This window comes from Mustela putorius, unplaced genomic scaffold (genome assembly GCF_011764305.1).
Source record: "Mustela putorius furo isolate JIRA1106 unplaced genomic scaffold, ASM1176430v1.1 tig00000083_pilon_pilon_pilon, whole genome shotgun sequence".
In the NCBI taxonomy this organism is placed as follows: domain Eukaryota; kingdom Metazoa; phylum Chordata; class Mammalia; order Carnivora; family Mustelidae; genus Mustela; species Mustela putorius.
The window spans coordinates 46,216,097-46,235,029 of record NW_025421273.1 but is presented as its reverse complement, the minus strand read 5'-3'; the positions used below and the strand labels follow the sequence as shown (position 1 = coordinate 46,235,029).

The window sequence follows — 18,933 nt, the reverse complement described above, 5'->3', positions numbered from 1 at the left end:
TCACCCATCTAGACTTAGGCCAACTCCTCTGTTTAGCATTTAATTTTTTGGGTGCCTTTGGGTGGAAGGAGATAGGATCATGTGATTCCGTGGTTTATGATGGGGAAAAGGGACCATTGAGAAGCAGTGGATGGAAGAGGCTTTATGCAAATGGTATATGTGTTTGTTTCTAGTCAGTGACACATCAACATGTCATTAAATTATGGAGGATGTACTCACCCTAATTAGATAATGAATTTCATAAGAGCTGACAATATTTCAGTGCCACTATTAAACGGTAGTTGTTACAGATAATTCTCTTGGGCAGTCTTTTTTAAGTGAATTATTTAAGTAAAAATCTAAATCAGCCTTTCCCATTACATTAAAATTTTAATCTTAACCTGTATCATAATGTACGATCTTCCGCGGACTGCACAGCTGTGCTCCCAGAAGAGGAGAACTGTATGACGATGCTATAGATCGTGTTTTTAATTTCAAAATTCCCACATACCCTCTAATTCTTCTTATCACCCTACCGCAGCATGCTTATAAAATTGATATGGATCTGAAGGCAAAAGTTTTTGAGAAACATAAGTTGAAAGAAACCTTTCTTGTTGTAGCTGCTACTTTGTTTCATTAATCTCATCCACTTTTTCACAGTTTCTGTTTTTGCTTTTAAACTTTAGAAACGTCATAAAGCTGATAATGCAGTGAACAAGAAACAGACACAAGGTAGGATTTTTACATTTTATTTCTCCTGTCAGATTCAGTAATATGTACCAATCACTTCAATTAAATGTAATTAAATTGAAAATACTGTGTATCTCTTAAGTTCTTGTTCCAGATAAACTTGGTTTTTTGTACAATTTATTAGCATGACACTTAAATTCACATTAGAATGATTTACAGTGGTAATACTTTCAAAAGAAAACATTTTTAATACATTTAAGTGCCTCATAGCAATGTGTTCTAAAATACTGACCATGAAATCAGCAGATGTTTTGACATGTTAAGTGCTGCAAGATGTCTGTATTTTGTTAGTGATCAATAGATGTTACTCTAGGTAAGATTGATAGAAAACAACCAGATGTGGTGTTACTTGTTAAAAGGCATGTTGGAAGTACTTTGTGTTATACTGTACATACAGATGATATATACTCAGAAATAAACAAAAACCTGGCCAACTTCTGGGAAACACATGACGTTTTGACATGGCTCTTTTGTTGTGGGTCTCTTTTTGACACAGAAAAAACCAAAATGACCTCTAGCACAAGAACATAACTAGACCATAATGCTCTTAGATTTAAGAAAGAAAAAAAAAAAAAAGGCATCTGGGCGGCTCAGTGGGTTAAAGCATCTGCCTTCGGCTCAGGTCATGATCGCAAGGTCCTAGGATTGAGCCCTGTATTGGTCTCTCTGCTCAGCAGGGAGCCTGCTTCTCCCTCTCTCTTTCTGCTTCCCTCTCTGCCTACTTGTGATCTCTGTCAAACAAATAAATAAAATCTTAATAGTAAAAAAAACAATAGCCAGGAACATGTGAAGTAGACATCTCATCCCATCCCTGAGCTTGCCTGCCCCATCTGAGAATCTCATCCCTCTCTGAAGTTCCTTGATAGGATAAGGATCAGCCTTGTCTGCCAAAGTTAGCTGGTGATTAAAAATAGTATTTTTATACTGCTGTAATTTTTATGGGACCTGCCAAATACCCTGCCTTTCTTCCAAAGGGATCATCTGCTTATGCCCTCCACCAAAAGGATTTTCTGCTGATTTTTTTATACAAAAAGGTACATTTATTTAAGTATCACTTAATAAATTAACTAAATATTTACTGAGATTCTTTATTACGGGACATGTGAGAAAGCATAAGATATGATCTTGTACGGATCAAAATGAAAGATTTGGATTAGCTGATCTCAGTGTCTCTCTAGATTTTTCAAAGTGACAAATAATGCTTCCTATATTAAGTCCTGTATGGATCTAAAAGGAGAGAAAATTTGGGGGTAATTTGAGGTTTATCTTCAATCTTAGGGAACACTTCGAATGAGTAGAGACGTCCAAATGGGAAGACCTTACACATATATTGAGTGAGAAAGAGGGAAGAGAGGCTATCTTGAACAGAAATGAAGAAGGCTACTGAATTGCCTTGTTGAACCATTACCAGAGTGTCAGATGAAGAAAGGAAATTCATGTCAAAGGGAAGCAAACACATAATTAAAAAGGAAAGCCAAGGTCAAATTTTCCAGGGCCTGAATCCCAACTGAAGGAGATTCCAACTTTTCTTGAGTATGCTGAGTAGCTCTTGAAGGTTTACAAGCCAAAAAGAGACAGGATGACCATCCAGATTGAAGTTGGAGAACAGAGTAAGAGGCTATTGGTAGCCAGGGGAACAAAGGAACTCTAGGAATTTGGGTGGGAAGAGACAACAAAAGGAATTGAAAGGGTAAAAAATCCAGATGTTACTGGTACTGGTGTTTTGGACAGTATGCAAAAATACATTTGCATTTGTTGCCATGTTGCTTAGAATATTTAATAACAGCTTTTGAACCAAAAATATGTAACTGTTTTTTCGATACATAATGTATCTTGTAGCTATCTACAAGAGCTATCTTCAGGGACTAGCAGTTATCAATCCTCGAGCCTTGCCCCAAGAAATCAATAATGTTTAACTGAAGAGCAACCATCATAGGTATAATGATTTTAGGCTACTATACCTTGTACTGATGGCTTTCCCAATATTCCAGGTACTTACCTACTTCCCCAAATACTCCCTTTTTTCTTCTATTTAGAGAAAATATTTCTTGATTATCATTCTCTGTTCATCAGTTTATCCTGGATTAACCAGATTAGCTCTATGGCTAAAAATGAACAGGCAAGTAAGAGGGAAAGCTTCCCTAGTATATAAAACTCAGGTCAAAAATAAAACATTAGGACTTAATAGCTGTAAAAGCCATCCTAAAATCAACAGAAAACTTAAGAATTCTATATCCAAGAAATTCTGACTTTTAGTTTGATACTTAAGTTTATTTTCTGAGGGAATAGTATTTTTTTTTCTTTGCCTCGCTGAATGTTGGTTATCTTTTTGTTTTGCAGTTAATAGGAGATAACAGAAATGTTTTGAGTAGGATACTGTTTGCTGTAAGATAACTGAAATTGCTTAATACAAAAGCCATCTGTTGTCGTTAGACCAGAATGAAATTCAATTTGCTTTCCTGAATTGAGACAAGAATGGATGTAGGAGTGGGAAGGGGGTGCTATTTTTTGACAGATAATTCATCTTTTGGCAGGCAGTTGAAGTATTTAACTTAAATTTTCATTTTATAAATGTTTACCAAGACCATATAATATGTGAGAGGATACCTTTCTGTCAGATTCAAATATTAATCCTCTTTCCTTAGAGAAATTAGTATTTATCTCCTCATTTTACATCGAAGCACTAGAGTGACTTTTTTTTGTCATTCCCTAATGAGTTCAAAAATATAAATTCATAATTTCATTTATAACATTTTCATCCACTTGACTGTAAACTATCTGATGCCTCATTTTCATCATTATGCAATTTCATCAATGCAATTATGGATTTGGGACCTAACTCACAACTTCATAAACTTTACCTTTTGAGCCTATCATCAGCACTTATGGAAACAAGCCATTTCTTGTCCTAGAGACAGAGAAGTTGCCTAGGTAGATGGTTCAGTGGGCTTACAATGCGAAACTATATATTGCTCTCTGAGGACCTCCCTGCTGAGGGAGAGCAAACTGATGGTCAGAAGCCCAGGGAGTATGAGTGAACCTTTGAGGATTGTGGTTCACTCCTCCCAATGAGCTGTGATTGCTTCTCTGGGCCCCCGTGTTTTTCTTATGTGATGGTGTGCATGGACTACATAGGTGTATCTTTGTACTCCCCAAACTTCTTAGCCCAGAGGCCTGTATGGGTGGACGAACCTCTTACCACGGAGAAACTCGAATGCATACAGAAAAGCAAAAAGAGACTAGAAATGAAAGGAGCCTTCTTGGGCGCCTGGGTGGCTCAGTTGGTTAAGTGATGATCCCGGAGTCCCGCATCTGGCTCCCAGCTCCATGGGGAGTCTGCTTGTCCCTCTGACCTTCTCCCCTCTCATGCTCGCTCGCTCTCTCACTCTCTCTCTCAAATAAATAAATAAAAATCTTAAAAAAAAAGAAAGGAGCCTTCTTGAAAATTCATTATCTGGGGTGTAAACAAGACAAAAGGCAGTGTTTCAAAACACTGTGTCCGAGACTGATTTGCAGACACTGATGAAATGCTAATGCAATGGAAGCTTTGCTGTTTTTTTACCTTTGCTGCTGAAGTGATATCATCGCTTTGCCTTCTATGAACACAGTACTGTGTCCACTTACCACTTCCGTTACTAAAAGCTCCAGAGCACTGCCAAGTTCAGAATGCCCTGGTTTTCTGTGCATCTAAACTAACCTTCATTTTCTTTGATTTCTTCCTCAATACTTGAACTAAAAGTATTTGATATACCTCTCTGCACGTGTCTACACACACACTGGGGGCAGTCTATCCCTCATCTGGGTTGTTTTGCCACATTTAGCTCTGCAGGAATTTGCAAATTGTAAATTCATTATTATCATTCTAATATGTAAATTGAAGACAATCTCTGATTTTATGATAGTGGCTGAGCTAGTTCTTTTTCAATTGTAAACCCATATTTACATTTTTTTTTTCCTTGAAGTAAGCTATTGTGCCTAGTGTGCCAGTATTTCAAGTGGAAGGTAGTTTCACATAAAATCACAGTGCAGAGCCCTGGGAAAAGATAGGCCTCAGGTGCAGACTAAAGAAGATATTGAGGATCTTAAAAATTAGAATTTAAAAAAAAAATGCCCCCTAATGGAATAGATTTGCTTTAAAAAAAAAAAATTCCGGGTTTGGGGGCACCTGGGTGGCTCAGTGGGTTAAAGCCTCTGCCTTCAGCTCAGGTCATGTTCCTGGGATCGAGCCCCACATCAGGCTCTCCGCTCGGCGGGGAGCCTGCTTCCTCCTCTCTCTCTGCCTGCCTCTCTGCCTACTTGTGATCTCTCTCTGTCAAATAAATAAGTTAAAAAAAAAAAATCCCGGGTTTGGATCTCTTCCCTGAAGGATGATGTATATACATTCCACCAGTGAGACTAGATGGGAGGTAACCTGTGGTTCCTGGTAACCCATCAGTCACCTGATTTGATGCTGTAGTTGAACAAGGACCACCATTAATTATTAGTTGGTCTGTTTCACACCTGGTTTTATTTTGTAGCAGCCATTAGAGTCAGTTTTTAATAAAGTTGTTTTTCTCTGTTTTAATTGAGAAAAGGACCACAGCAACTAGGCATGTAGCTGAAAATCTCAGATCTTATCTTGAGCTCTGTCTTCCTGACTTGGAGCCACCTCACCCTTCTCAGAAGTGGAAGTGAGGTGGTGGGTGCTGATAGCCGCCAGGAGGCTGCTTCCCTGCGGGGCACAGAATCACCTTCCTGCCCCCGGAAACCAGTGCCCCCTCAAAGCTCTTTGTAGGAAGGGTGTGCAGTTGTCCTGGGTGGACTGGTGATAAGCGTGAAGTGATCTACTCACAGGCTGAATCCCTCTGGAGGAGTTCATTCCATGCTAAGGGACTTACGGTCACACCAGGCTCCTGCTTGTTGGAAAAGCCGAGCCACTGCCTTGGTGTCTCCCTGGAGGTAGCCCCGTGTCAGAGCCATCCTGTAGACCCGAGTAGACACTCTGCCACGTGGGCATCGTCTTACCTATAAATAGCTCTTACGGAATATTGTTTGCATGATCTGAAATATGAGGCTTAAAAATTGAGCACATGTACGGCCTAAATCGTGTTTCAGCCCCTTATAAGATCGTTAATATTTTCAAATAATTGCAAAGATCTTAGGGTGCATAAATTGAACTGGTTAGGTATTTTCAACAGTAGCTTTGGAGAGAGAGCCCACATTTATCTGAGGGGAAAGAGAAGCCCAGATTGTCTTTCATTTGGCCCATGAATGAAAGTTGCCCACTGAGGAGCAGACACGCACTGAGGAAATTTAGGGCTGTTGTTAAAGTAAGAAAGGAAAATCAGGTGGGCCTCCGAGCGTTAGCTGTCTCACTTGAGGGAGTCCTCACTGAGCATATACTCTGCGGAAGACCCAGTACAGAAATACGCAAAAAGAAACCAGGCTGTGTTCTTGTTCTCCATGAAATTAGGATCTCGCAGAGAGGGAAGATGGTCACCAATTCTATGATGCATATAATTCTAGTTGCTAGAACAACTAGAAGGGGCCAAACGAGAGCAGCAGGAATTCCAAAATGTCATTTTCGAGGTTTGTGAAGGATGAGTGGGCTTTTCCGTAAACAGAGCTATTGGGATGGTAGCAGTGGGTGATCCAGGAGGAGGTGGAAAGGCAGAGATGTATCGTGGGAACAGCAAATAGTCTATTTTGGCCAGAACATAAGATACCTATCACAGAGCAATGGAGGCAGGGGTGGGAAGGCAAGTTAGGGTCCTTTTTTGGATGCTTTTGAAAACCAGGGTAGAGACGTTGGAAAGAATTCGTGGAGAGTATGGCTACGTTCCTAGTTGTACTTTTAGAAGAAGAATTTGACAGCTGCGTGGAGAGGGGAGGTGTGAGGAGCAGAGAGATTAACTTTTGATTAACCAGGGAGGGGGCTAGGGCGGTGATGATGGGAAGGCGAAGAAAAACCCACAGCAGACAGATCCAACTAGACTCAGGCAAAGGCAAGAGAATTTTGTCAAGCACCAAATGCTGGCAAATTAGACTGGGACACCCACTGCGTCCAGCATTTAAGAAGTCACGATTCTTCACAGGAGCTCCAGCTCTAAGCTGCGGAGCCGTAGCAAAACTGTAGGAACCAAAGCCCAGTTTCGAGAACAGTGGAATTATTTACTGCTGACGCAACGCAGGGAGATCTTTCTTTCAAGGAATTGTTCGATTAAGTGATTTAAAAAAAAAAAAAAAAGCAAATGATTCATGGCTCTGGGAGCAGGATTGAGGAAAAACATTTTGAGAAAAGGAGATTGCTGACTCTTTTGCCCTGATCATGTCTTCTCACCATATTTTTTTTTTATGAGTCACTTGTTCAAAAACAGCTTTTTGGATGCACCCATAGAGTTTCTATAGGCCTCCCTAGGGTCCCAGGATTCATTCATTTTTTTTTTAAGATTTTATTTATTTATTTGAGCGAGAGCAAGGAGAACACAGGAGCAGGGGCAGAGGGAGACAGAGAAGCAGACTCCCCGCTAAGTGGGGAGCCAGACATGGGGCTCAATCCCAGGACCCTGGGATCATGACCTGAGCCAAAGGATAGATGCTTAATTAACTGAGCCACCCAGGAGTCCTGCTAGAAGTTTATTCCTAAGAAAGTCTCAGTGATGCTGATGCTGCTAGTCAGGCTGGCGCATTGTTAAGTCTCATAAATTTGGTGATAGAAATAGTATCAACTAATTGAAAAGCCGTATATAGAATATGGACGAGAGCAGTATTCAGAAAGTTCCATCCTTCTTTTTTGCTGATAGACTCTAAGCAGATGGTTATTTAACTTGACTTGTATATGCCAATTCATGGAGAAGAGTTTTGTGCAACCTCAATGCTTGCCACAAAGAGGTTTCTGCCTTACAATTGTCTTTAGAATGCCAGGGTCTACATAGTGAATGAATTGATGCTTTAATATGGGTATTCTGGCTTTCTTTCCTTCAAAGCCAGGGTCTCAGCTATGCCCGGCCTTCCTCAGTGCACTACAGCTCCCCTTCAATGCTTACAGCCAGGTAGGAGCTGGAGTGTACCACCTTTGCTGTGGTTTCTCTGTCCTCCGTGACATCAGGAGTGCCCATCATCCTTCTGGAGAACTTGCCTCTTGTTACCAACTTGAAGAAGAGGCATGTTTGCCCAGGAATGGCAGCCCAGTGATTCTTTCAGGAATAGCCTCAGGGGTGGACTGTTTCATTTGCAGGGGTGACAGCTTCTCCCTGAGAAGCTGGTATTAGACTCGAAGTGATTATCTGTACCTGTGTGACGTCTGATTGCGTCCTGAGAGACTGCCGGTTTCTCCAGGGCCTTTGATTAGGGAACTCCCAAGGGACTCTAACAGAATGTTTTCATTTCAAAAAGAAACCCATTACAACAAAGCTGTTCAGTAGTATCCTGCTAAGTAAAATCAGGTGACATTTGAGGTATTTGTTTAAAGTCTGAGTTCTTCTCTGCATACTGCCAGACTAATTAACTGGGTGACAACCGTAGCAGGTGGTTTTGGCTGGAACCACAGAAGAGGAGTTTTTTGCATTTAAAAGAAAGAGCTGTTCAAGCACCGTAGGACAGACAAGCCATTCTCCTAATTCTGCCAAAGCAGGCATCACCAATCATCTCCACAGCGCACCTCTTGAACTCTGATACTCTAGAGGTATAAAGTAAGTGTACCTTGGCCCAAGGAAGCTAAAAGCTCCGAAAAGGATGTGGCATAATTTCTTGCTTCCTCTTAAGCTGGTTGGAGCTGGGTCAGAGGAGGTCAGGGATTAAAAATAACTGTGTTGCTATTTCAGTCACCAGCATAATACATGTGATATGGCTTATGTTAATTGTTCTTTGGTTGGATGTTTAGGAACTACTTCCGAAGTAAAGACAACTGTGAATTATGTGATTGACTTTTATCCTTGGCCACTATTCAAGCCTTGATGTTGTACACAGAAACCTTTTTTATGTTGTGAGCTGGTTTTTAACTTCACCAGAATTCTCTATTATTCCCTGTGTCCTAAAATGGGTTTGGCCTCCAGTCTGAAGAAGTTACACACTTCTAGTCTTTATTGCTGGGTTCTAGTTTTATATTTCAAGAACAAAAGAAAAAAAGGAAGAGGAGGTTAAAAACCTTTTCTTAGTTCTTATGAGTCTCCAGGTGATGCTGATGCTGGCTGGGGTCCCTAGACTACCAGCTGAGCTTCGAGAATCTGGTACATTCAAAGAAATGTTACTGTACTTGACTAGGATTCTAACTCAGAGTAGAGACATAAAGGTAATTTCTACTTTGATCAGTCCAGGCCACTGTAACCTTCAGAGTAAATCAGGATCCATCCAATGGACAAAAGTCAAGTGAAGTGACTGATAACAATGTGTGCTCGTCTGGGCTTATAGTCAGTGGAACTTCATACATGGCTAGTGAGAGCATGGACTGCAGATGATTCTTAGGGAAGGAATCCGGTCATATCTGTTAAAAGTTCAAACACAAATGCCCTAGAGCCAGCAACGCCCCTTTAAGGATCATGTCCTATAGAATACAGCCATAGAAATATATTTCAGTGTTGTTTGAGGTGGTAGGAAAAAAAAAAGGAAGTCAGAATTCCCATTAATCGGAAGATAGTCAAATACGTTCTGATAACAGTTTTTGTGTAAAACAGTTCTTTACAGCTGGACTGGAATAGCTATGTGCTTATCTCAGGGATTTCCTAGGGCCAAGAGCGGAACAAGATAGACCAGCTGGTGATTTGTAATGTGCTGTCTAGGGTTTGAAACTCCCCCTGGTGGCACCCAAGACCAGCTTCTCTGCTTAGATTAAGGGTTGTGTATTTGTATCAATTGATGGCTCACTTGGTATAAACTGTTACATAGTCTGCCTTGGCTAACTGGGGCTGTAAACGACCCCTTGGAAACTTTTCCCCAGGCTTCCTTGAAATTGAGATTTATCGAACATATCTTGGAGATTCGAAATACGTGTCCTAGGTGGATATGATGAAATGTCCCAGGAAACATGTATGTCCCTGGAAACTGTGCCTGGAAGTTTCTCGGACCACCATGCTATCCGTTTTCTGCTGGATCACATCCTCTGTCTTGATGACACTTTTTGTGGGTCTGTCCTATAGAATTTTATGAAACTGTTCGGTTATCTGACTCATTGTAATGGACGGTCCCTATAGTGTTTTGTTTTTTTTTTTTCAAAAATGGGTCATCTCTGCTTTGTCTTGAGAACATCTATGACATGTTAAGTGGAAAACCAAGCTGTAGAGGAGTAAATTTGTAGAGGAAAGAAAACAAAAGTCCCTGTGTTCATGTTTGTCTAGAGAAAGGTTTGTGAGGATGCACCAGTTAGTATTCCTCATGTTAAGAAACTAGAATGAGGGGCGCCCGGGTGGCTCAGTCGGTTAAGCGTCTGCCTTCAGCTCAGGTCATAATCTCAGAGTCCTGGGATCGAGCCCCGCATTGGGCTCCCTGCACAGTGGGAGCCTCTTCTCTCTCTCCTCCCTGCTTGTGCTCTCTCTCACTGTTACTGTCTGTCCCCCTCTCTCTCAAATAAATATATAAAATCTTTTAAAAAATAAATAAAATTTCTTTGTCATGTAAATTTTTCAGCAAGCCCCATTTCCCTTGTATCTCTTCAAAAGTGAATTTTCAGGAAACGTTTGGGTGGAAGCAGAGAGCCTCTATCCCCAAGAGGTGATACAGGAGGGCAGGTGAACTGAGAGAGAGGGAAGTGCAGAAAAGTCGGTTAGGGGAAGGAGGTAGGTAGGTTCAAATGCACAGGAAGAAGTGGTGGTGGCACCTGGGTGGTTCAGTTGGGTAAGCATCCTGGGGTTTCCTGCGCGCCAGCCTGCTTCTCCTTCTGCCTGCTGCTCTGCTACCTGTGCGTGCTCTCTCTCTTTCTCTCTCAGATAAGTCAATAAAATCTTTAAAAAAGTGATGGAGCAATGTTAGGGGAAAGGAGCAGCAGGGAGGGAAAATGGAGACATGAGGCAGATCTGAAGGATTGTTTATGGTACTGCAGAAGGTACCCCAGGTTTCCACCTTTGTTACTGAGCAGGGACTCCCTGGCATGGGCTGCGGAGTTTGGCAAGCCTGTTAGGACACCTCCGTCCTGTTCAGGGGGACCCAGTACAGTGGTTCGGGCTATTTTTAGATGTGAACTAACAAACATCTGCAAAGCAGCAGCATTTCAAGGAGGGCTAGTTCATTATTTTCTTTTTTGAAGATTGATTTATTTATGTTAGAGAGAGAGCATCAGTGGGGGCAGGGACAGAGAGAGAATCTTTTTTTTTTTTTTTTAAGATATTATTTATTTATTTGACAGAGAGAGTTCACAGTAGACAGATAGGCAGGCAGAGAGAGGGGGGGGGGGGAAGCAGGCTCCCTGCTGAGCAGAGATCCCGATGCGGGACTCGATCCCAGGATCCTGAGATCATGACCTGAGCCGAAGGCAGCGGCTTAACCCACTGAGCCACCCAGGTGCCCCCAGAGAGAGAATCTTTAAGCAGACTCCCTGCTGAGCGCAGAGACCATGAGGTAGGAGGCTCGATCCCAGGACCCCGAGAATGTGACCTGAGCTAAGAACAAGAGGCCAGAGTTTAACTGACTGAGCCACCCAGGTGCCTGGGGAGGGCTGGTTGGGATTACAGATCTAGAAGCTGTGGACTGGAACTGACATCATAGGATACTCATGTTAGTGCATCTGATGTTACATAAACATTTCCAACGGCTCCCACTGGAACCATTTTAGGAACTTACAAAACTGAGTCTGTTTTAAGCAAATGTTTAAGTAGTTCATTGGCATCTTTTTAGGTACCGTTTTTATTGAGTTATAATTCAAATGCCATAAATTCATTATTTTCAAGGATATATTTCAATGTTTCGTGTAGTCACAAAGTTATAGACCCATTACTGCTGATTCCAGAATATTTTCATCAACCCAGAGAGACACATATATGTAAGCATTCATTCCCTACACCCCTCTTCCACAAGCTCCTGACATCCATTAATCTATATTCTATATCTATGGATTTGTCTATTCTGGATATTTTATACAAATGGGATCACATAATGTGTGGCCTTTTTTTGTCCAGTTCTTTTCACTTGACATACCCAAGGATTCATTCATGTTGTAGCACCTATCAGCATTTCATTCTTTTTTATGACTGAATAATATTCCATCATTTGGATATACCCCATGTTATTTAACCATTCATGAATTGATGGACATTTGGGTGGTTTCTACCTTTTGGCTATTGTGAATAATGCTACAATAAATATTTGTGTTATTATGTAAACATATGTTTTTAGTTCTCTCGGATATATACTTAGATGTGGATTTTCTGGGTCATGGTAGCTCAGTGCTTAACTTTCTGAGGAATTGCCAACATGTTTTTCTAAATAGCTATTTAAAAAAAAAACAACACTGTGTGCATGTATTCTTAACATAGGACCTACTGGGAGGCAGAGTTATATCTTTAGTAAGTCTGTGTAACTATTCTTGCGGTTTCATATGATCTCCCAAACACACCAGTGGATCCAGTTTTCCATCCAGCAAGGACTCACTGAGCACCTTTTGCATCACGGTGTTGTTACACTGGGAATTGAGCAGTGACTAGAATAGAGAATGTTCCCATTGTCACAGATCTTACAGTCTGGGGCACGAGATAGTCCTTACATAGCCCTTTATGTAAGGGCTATCTCGTGCCCCAGACTGTATAGTATATAGTAAAACTGCCTCAAGTGCTCTGAAGGAAAAAGTGCAATAAGCTTATTTAGACTTTAGGGTAGTGGGAAAGGAGTGGGCCTCACAATATGTCCCCTGAAAGCTGAAGATCTAGAGTTTAAGTAGGAGTTACTTAGATGAGGATGGAAGGAAAGAGTGTTCCAGTCGTGGAAACATGCAGTTTTGAGACAGGAAAGAGCATGTTGCTTTCACACAGAGCTATGGGTAGGATTTAGGGGGAGAGGAAGGAGGTAATAGCAGAGAGTAGGCAGGAGCTGCTAATCAAAGGTCTTCGAGGTGCTTTGACTTACTTCATGAGCCAGGAGGAGACAGTTGAATAGTTTTGATCAAGGAGTGACCTAACCTTGTATAGGAATATATGTAAGGATGTGAGGACTGACACATTGTAATACATAGTTGTACATTATATGTAAAATCATTATGTGGAGAGCGCCTGGGTGGCTCAGTGGGTTAAGCCTCTGCCTTCGGCTCAGGTCATGATCCCAGGGTCCAGGGATCAGAGAGCCCAGCATCGGGCTCTCTGCTCAGCAGGGAACCTGCTTCCTCCTCTCTCTCTCTCTCTTTGCCTACCTCTCTGCCTACCTGTGATCTCTGCCAAATAAATAAATAAATAAATAAATCGAATCATTATGTGGAGTCACTGGAGCTATACTGTAGAAACTCAATTTGAAAAAGATCAAGAGTAAATGTGGGAAACTAATGGTCAAGCCAGCTGGGACACAATGGTTGCTTGAAGTAGGAGTGTTGGTGATGGCGGTGGTGGAGGAGATACAACTTGGCAGAATTTGAGATGCTTAGGGAAGGAAATCAACAGGAAATTTTTAGTAGTAAAAATTTTTCCTGATTTTCTGGGGCGCCTGGGTGGCTCAGTCCATTAGGAGTCTGCCTTTGGCTCAGGTCATGGTCCCAGGGTCCTGGGATCGAGCCCCACGTGGGGCTTCCTGCTCAGTGAGGAGTCTGCTTCTCTCTCTCTCTCTCTCTCTCTCTGTGTCATTCCCCCTACTCCTTTGCACGCTCTCTCTCACAAATAAATAAAATCTTTAAAAAATTATTCATGGTTTTCAAAAAAAATTTTTTTTGCAGAAGAGTTTAAAAAGCAAAGAAATGAACAGTGAGGCATATGACCATAATAAAACCACCGCAGATCACAGTATGGCATCGTTAGTGAAAGGAAGCTAAGTTTCTTAGAAAGTATATTATTATAAAAACAAGAAAACCCTACCCAAACTAATACATGAATTCAACAAATTTATAAGATGACAGGGTCATTGTATGAAAGTTTAATTCATATCTGTATATTACCAATGGCCAGCACAAAATGGAGTAAAAATACCACTTACAGTATAAGAAAAGTTTACCAAATATCAGTAAGTAAATCTAATGAAAGACCCATACCCTGTAAACTGCAAAACGTATCTGAGAGAAGTTAATGGAGATGTAAATAAATGCAGTGATACAGTTTTGTCCCTGAGTTGAAAGACTCACTCAAAATCAAAATCCCAGGAATCCTCAAATCCCCAAAATTAATGATTTGACTCTAAAATTTATATGGAAATGCAAAGAACTTAGAGTAGCCAAACAGTATTTAAAAAGAACAAAGTGAGGGGCATCTGGGTGGCTCAGTGGGTTAAAGCCTCTGCCTTCAGCTCAGGTCATGATCCCGGGGTCTTGGGATCGAACCCCGGGGTCGGGCTTTCTGCTCAGCAGGGAGCCTGCTTCCTCCCTCTCTCTCTGTGCCTGCCTCTCTGCCTACTTGTGATCTCTGTCTGTCAAATGAATAAATAAAATCTTTAAAATAAAATAAATAAATAAAAATAAAAAGAACAGAGTGGACAACTTACCTAGTTTCAAAACTTACCATAAAGTTAGAATAATCAAGATGGGGTATATTGACGTGAAGATACGCAAATTGATCAGTAAAATACAGAGTCTAGAAATCTATTTACTATAGCACCATGTTAATGTAATTGGGAAAAGTCAAGTCTTTTTTTTTTCACTTTGAGAAATACACGTATTTTTTTCCTCGAATTTTAAATTCCAGTTAACATTCAGTATATTAGTCTCAGATGTAGAATTTAGTGATTCATCACTTACATACAAACAGAATCTCAGATGCATTTGTATAAGTCAATGTATATGAAATGCAAGACTAATCTATGGTGACTAATTTATATTTGCCTCTGAAGATGGAGGGATGGATTTTAAAGGAGCATAAGGGGTCTTTTCGGAGTTTTATATCTCATTGTGAGTGGTGGATTCACAAGTGTTTACAGTTTTCAAGACTTAAGAACTGTACATTTTGTTATACCTCAGTCAACAAAAGAAAACCTCGTAAGCGTGAGCTAGACAGTTGCCCTAAATAAGGGAAGCAGACCTGGAATGAAGCCACAGGAAGCCATGAACACAGTGATAGAATGGTAAGCCCCTGGAAAGAGGCAGCCACCCCTCTGGTCCAGGCATGGGTGGGAATTGATGGACCTGCTGAGCTTTCCAGATAAGCTGATGTCTTTGTTTTCATGCCACATCTCAGTTGTAGAAATATTGGACAACTGAGTTTTCAAAAACTTAAGTATTTCAGTTGGGGGTGTGTGTACTAATATGAGATAGAATCAGAAATAAAATAAATGGCAGTGAAGGGCTCTACCTACTGTTTAAATTTTTCTAATTTATAGTGCTGCAAGGTCCTACTGGGTATTTACCCCAAAGATACAGATGTAGTGAAAAGAAGGACCATCTCTACCCCAATGTTCATAGCAGCAATGGCCACAATCGCATAACTGTGGAAAAGAGCCAAGGTGCCCTTCAATGGATGAATGGATAAGGAAGATGTGGTCGATATACACTATGAAGTATTACACCTCCATCAGAAAGGATGAATACCCAACCTTTGTATCAACATGGACGGGACTGGAAGAGATTATGCTGAGTGAAATAAGTCAAGCAGAGAGAGTCAATTATCATATAGTTTCACTTACTTGTGGAGCATAAGGAATAACATGGACAACATTAGAAAGAAAGGAAAAGTGAATTGGGGGAATCAGAGGGGGAGACAAAGCATGAAAGACTGTGGACTCTGAGAAACAAACTGAAGGTTTTGGATGGAAGGGAGGGTGGGGGGTGGGGTGAGCCTGGTGGTGGGTATTAAGGAGGGCACATATTGCATGGGGCACTGGTTGTGGTGCATAAACAATGAATCTTGGAACATTGAGAAAATAAGATAAAAATAAAAGGGCAGGGGCGCCTGGGTGGCTCAGTGGGTTAAAGCCCCTGCCTTCGGCTTGGGTCATGATCCCAGGGTCCTGGGATCGAGCCCTGCATCGGGATATCTGCTCAAGCGGGGGGCCTTCTCCCCCCCCCACCCCGCCTGCCTCTCTGCCTACTTGTGATCTCTGTCTGTCAAATAAATAAGTAAATCTTTAAAAAAATAAAAAAATAAGAGGGCAAATAGGGAAATTAAATAAATAAATAATAATAAAAAAATAAAAATTACCCTAAAATAAACTAATTAGATTTTCCTAAAAAATAAAAATAAAGTGCTGCAAAGTTTAGCACCATTATTGACAGTGTCAGTGCATCTTGGTTAGGGTCAGACAGAGCAGCATTTGGCTAGCTGTCTTTGTTGAGTACTGACCATACGGTAGCTACTGGGGTAAGCTGTTAAAGGACAGAGTGCTCTCATTTATTCTTTATTCTTGAACACAACTAATTTTGAGGAAGCCACTGCTAAGCAGCGGCAGGCGACATCTAAACCCCAAGGCTCTTTTACTCTTTTTCTCATGCCCTGACCTTCTCATGCTCAGGAAACAACATCAAAGAGCAGGTTTATTCCTGAGATCGGTGTGGTAAATGCTGTGGGGATTTGAGTTTTGTGTATTAGAACTTTTAGATGCCTGTGGTTCCAATCCTTGACCCATAACTGTATGATACTGTAAAAACTATAAACTTTAAAGTAAAAGTTATAGGTATAGATACTATATTGGAAATATTTTAGTGTTAGCACTTCAACTTGGAATTATTATTATTTTTTAACTTAATGAAATTTATTCACCAAAACACACTGTAGGATATTCCTTGTTGCACTTATTCATTTGGTTAACAAGCATTGGAGTGTCTTCTGTGCTAGGGGTTTTGATATTGAGTTTCTATGAGAAGATGAATAAGACAGAGCCCTGTGCTCAAGAAGTTTGAAACACAAATAGATTGCATTTACATTAAAATAATTTATAATACTGACCACAAGACCAGTGTCATTAATGTTAGATTTGCTATTTAACATTTGGAGATAATTATCATCGTGATTTACTTCAGAGGGCTCAGGCTTCAACTTTTCTAATATCAAAAGAAACTGAATCTAATGTTTTATACCTATAAATTATTCATCCTGCAAATATTTACTGTACAACTACTTTGTGCCAGGGACCATGCTCTTTCCAGGGTATGTAATATTAAACAGAGCAAATCCTAGCTTTGTCTTCAGGAAATTTACATCTGGTTAATTTGTGGACCAACTTTGACTTATTCCTTTTCTTAAGTACTAAGTGCTCTAAAGGTATACTGAAAAATTTGACTGCTGTGACACAGTAATAAAACACTAATAAAAGACCCCTCTATCCTAATTTAATAGTATTCTCTTCTTTCATTTCTTCTCTGTAAACCAAATATGGAAACTTCTGCAATTTTACATTATTCTAAAGATAAAGATGCAGATTCCTTATCTGTTTATGTGTTAAATTCTTGCTAACCAATTTGAAATCTATTTCTCTTGTGCTTGTAAATCCTTTAAAAAAATTGCTACTGTTACGACTTCTGAAATAGTTTTTAAGCTTGTCACTCCCTTTTCACATCATTTTTGTGGCTCTCTCCTCCAGCTGTGGCCTGTAAGTTCTATGTACTGAAGAAAGCCCTGGTATCACCAATGAGATTACCATCTATTAGTAAAGTTCCATTGTGGGATCTAAAATGTGCACTGGTTTTTCTAATTCTTTGTATAATTTTATACATCTTTGCTGTCATAAATAATTTTTAAACCTGTAAAAATTGCTGCTAGTTAATTTTTTTGAGGCTATCCATTTAAAATGATCATTTCCTCAGAGGCAGGCTTTTGGGAAGTAGTAAAAATGTTATTAAAAATGTCACCTTTTCTCTTTCCAGTTTTGAGAAATGGTGCTTGGGAAATTGTGCACTGGGAAAAGGTATGCATTGATTTTTATTTTGTTCTAGAAGAATTGCATAGATGTGTACTCTAATAGATGTGATTTTTGTATAAATAATATTTGGAACTCTCTGTTTTTCATAGGATAATTTTGAGTACTGTTTTCATAGATTTCATTTAGCCATGAATTTTTTTGTGTTGAAACTTTTTGCTTTAATCATCTGCTGTCCAAATTTAAAAAAAAAAAAATCAGAGTTCTGAAATTTCATTTGAAAATTTGATTTCAAATTCCTGTATTATGGCTACACCTTCATAATTCCTTTTTTAAAAGAAGCTTGCTAAGCAAACATTATTTTCTAATGAGCTGGAAATCAGTTTCATAATATCAAGAGGTTAATATGCTCACAGGATGTGTACCATGGTTAGTGAACTGAGTCATAATTTTATAAGTGTTATTATCTAGGTGCTTTTCAGACCTCAGTTTCAAAAGGTAAGCCACTGTTACTAGTTCTCCTTAAGTCCTGGAAGACCATTAGCTCTGGTCATTCACAAGCGAATATTTTTAACTTGGTGAGACTTTTGGAGGCAAGTCCACTCTCCCTGAGGGATTTTGTTTCCTGAGATTGCTGGGCACAATGAAGGTGTGATACAGACAGCATACTTGCCCTCCAGTATTTCCCAGCAGGTTAAAGGCTATGCCCTTAATACTGCCTTGTGATGTTCATAGTTACCTTGTATCCCTGCAGGAATAGGATTCCCTCTCAGTTAATTGTGTTTTTATTGATTTTAAATCAATGGCCAAAATAGAGATTGACATCTCCCTTTCTGTATGTTTGGAAACTTACGATCTCTCTCTCTCTGATCTTTGACATAAAAGTAACAAGGAGGAAAATACCTTGGTTGTGCTTTCCCTATTTCTGTGATAGTCTCCTCTCAGAGAAGCAAGGTAAAAAACGAGAAAGCTCAAAAAGCTGTCTCAAAAGAGGTTTCCTTTATGCTCTTCTTCGGCTTTTGTGGATTTAAACATTGTAGACGACTGGTAGGATATAATCAAGTACGGCGAATTGTATGGTAAAGGTATTTCAGTGACTGGGATTGTTTGAGTAATTAGCATAAACACATATCCTAATAAACTGATGTAACAGTCTCTTACCATCTACCCAGAGTGCTTGTTCAGAAAATAAGCAGTCATAAAGTCAGGAGATAAGCATCCAAAACTTCGCTCTTAAATTAATTTGTTAGGGAGTGCCTGGGTGGCTCAGTCAGTTAGGTGTCTGCCTTCGGCTCAGGTCATGATCCCGGGTCCTGGGATGGA

At 40.2% G+C, this 18,933-nt stretch overlaps 1 protein-coding gene across 4 annotated transcripts in view; it reads left to right on the top strand.

Annotated features, from left to right (window-relative positions):
• Nucleotides 1–18,933, top strand: part of ATP8A1 (ATPase phospholipid transporting 8A1) — a 236,318-nt gene that overhangs the window by 44,818 nt on the left and 172,567 nt on the right. For all 4 annotated transcript variants that reach the window (XM_004764082.3, XM_004764081.3, XM_004764083.3 and 1 more), the window contains 2 exons: nucleotides 666–711; nucleotides 17,618–17,658. In XM_004764082.3, coding sequence (XP_004764139.1) covers nucleotides 666–711; nucleotides 17,618–17,658 — 87 coding nt within the window. The remainder of the gene's footprint in view (nucleotides 1–665; nucleotides 712–17,617; nucleotides 17,659–18,933) is intronic.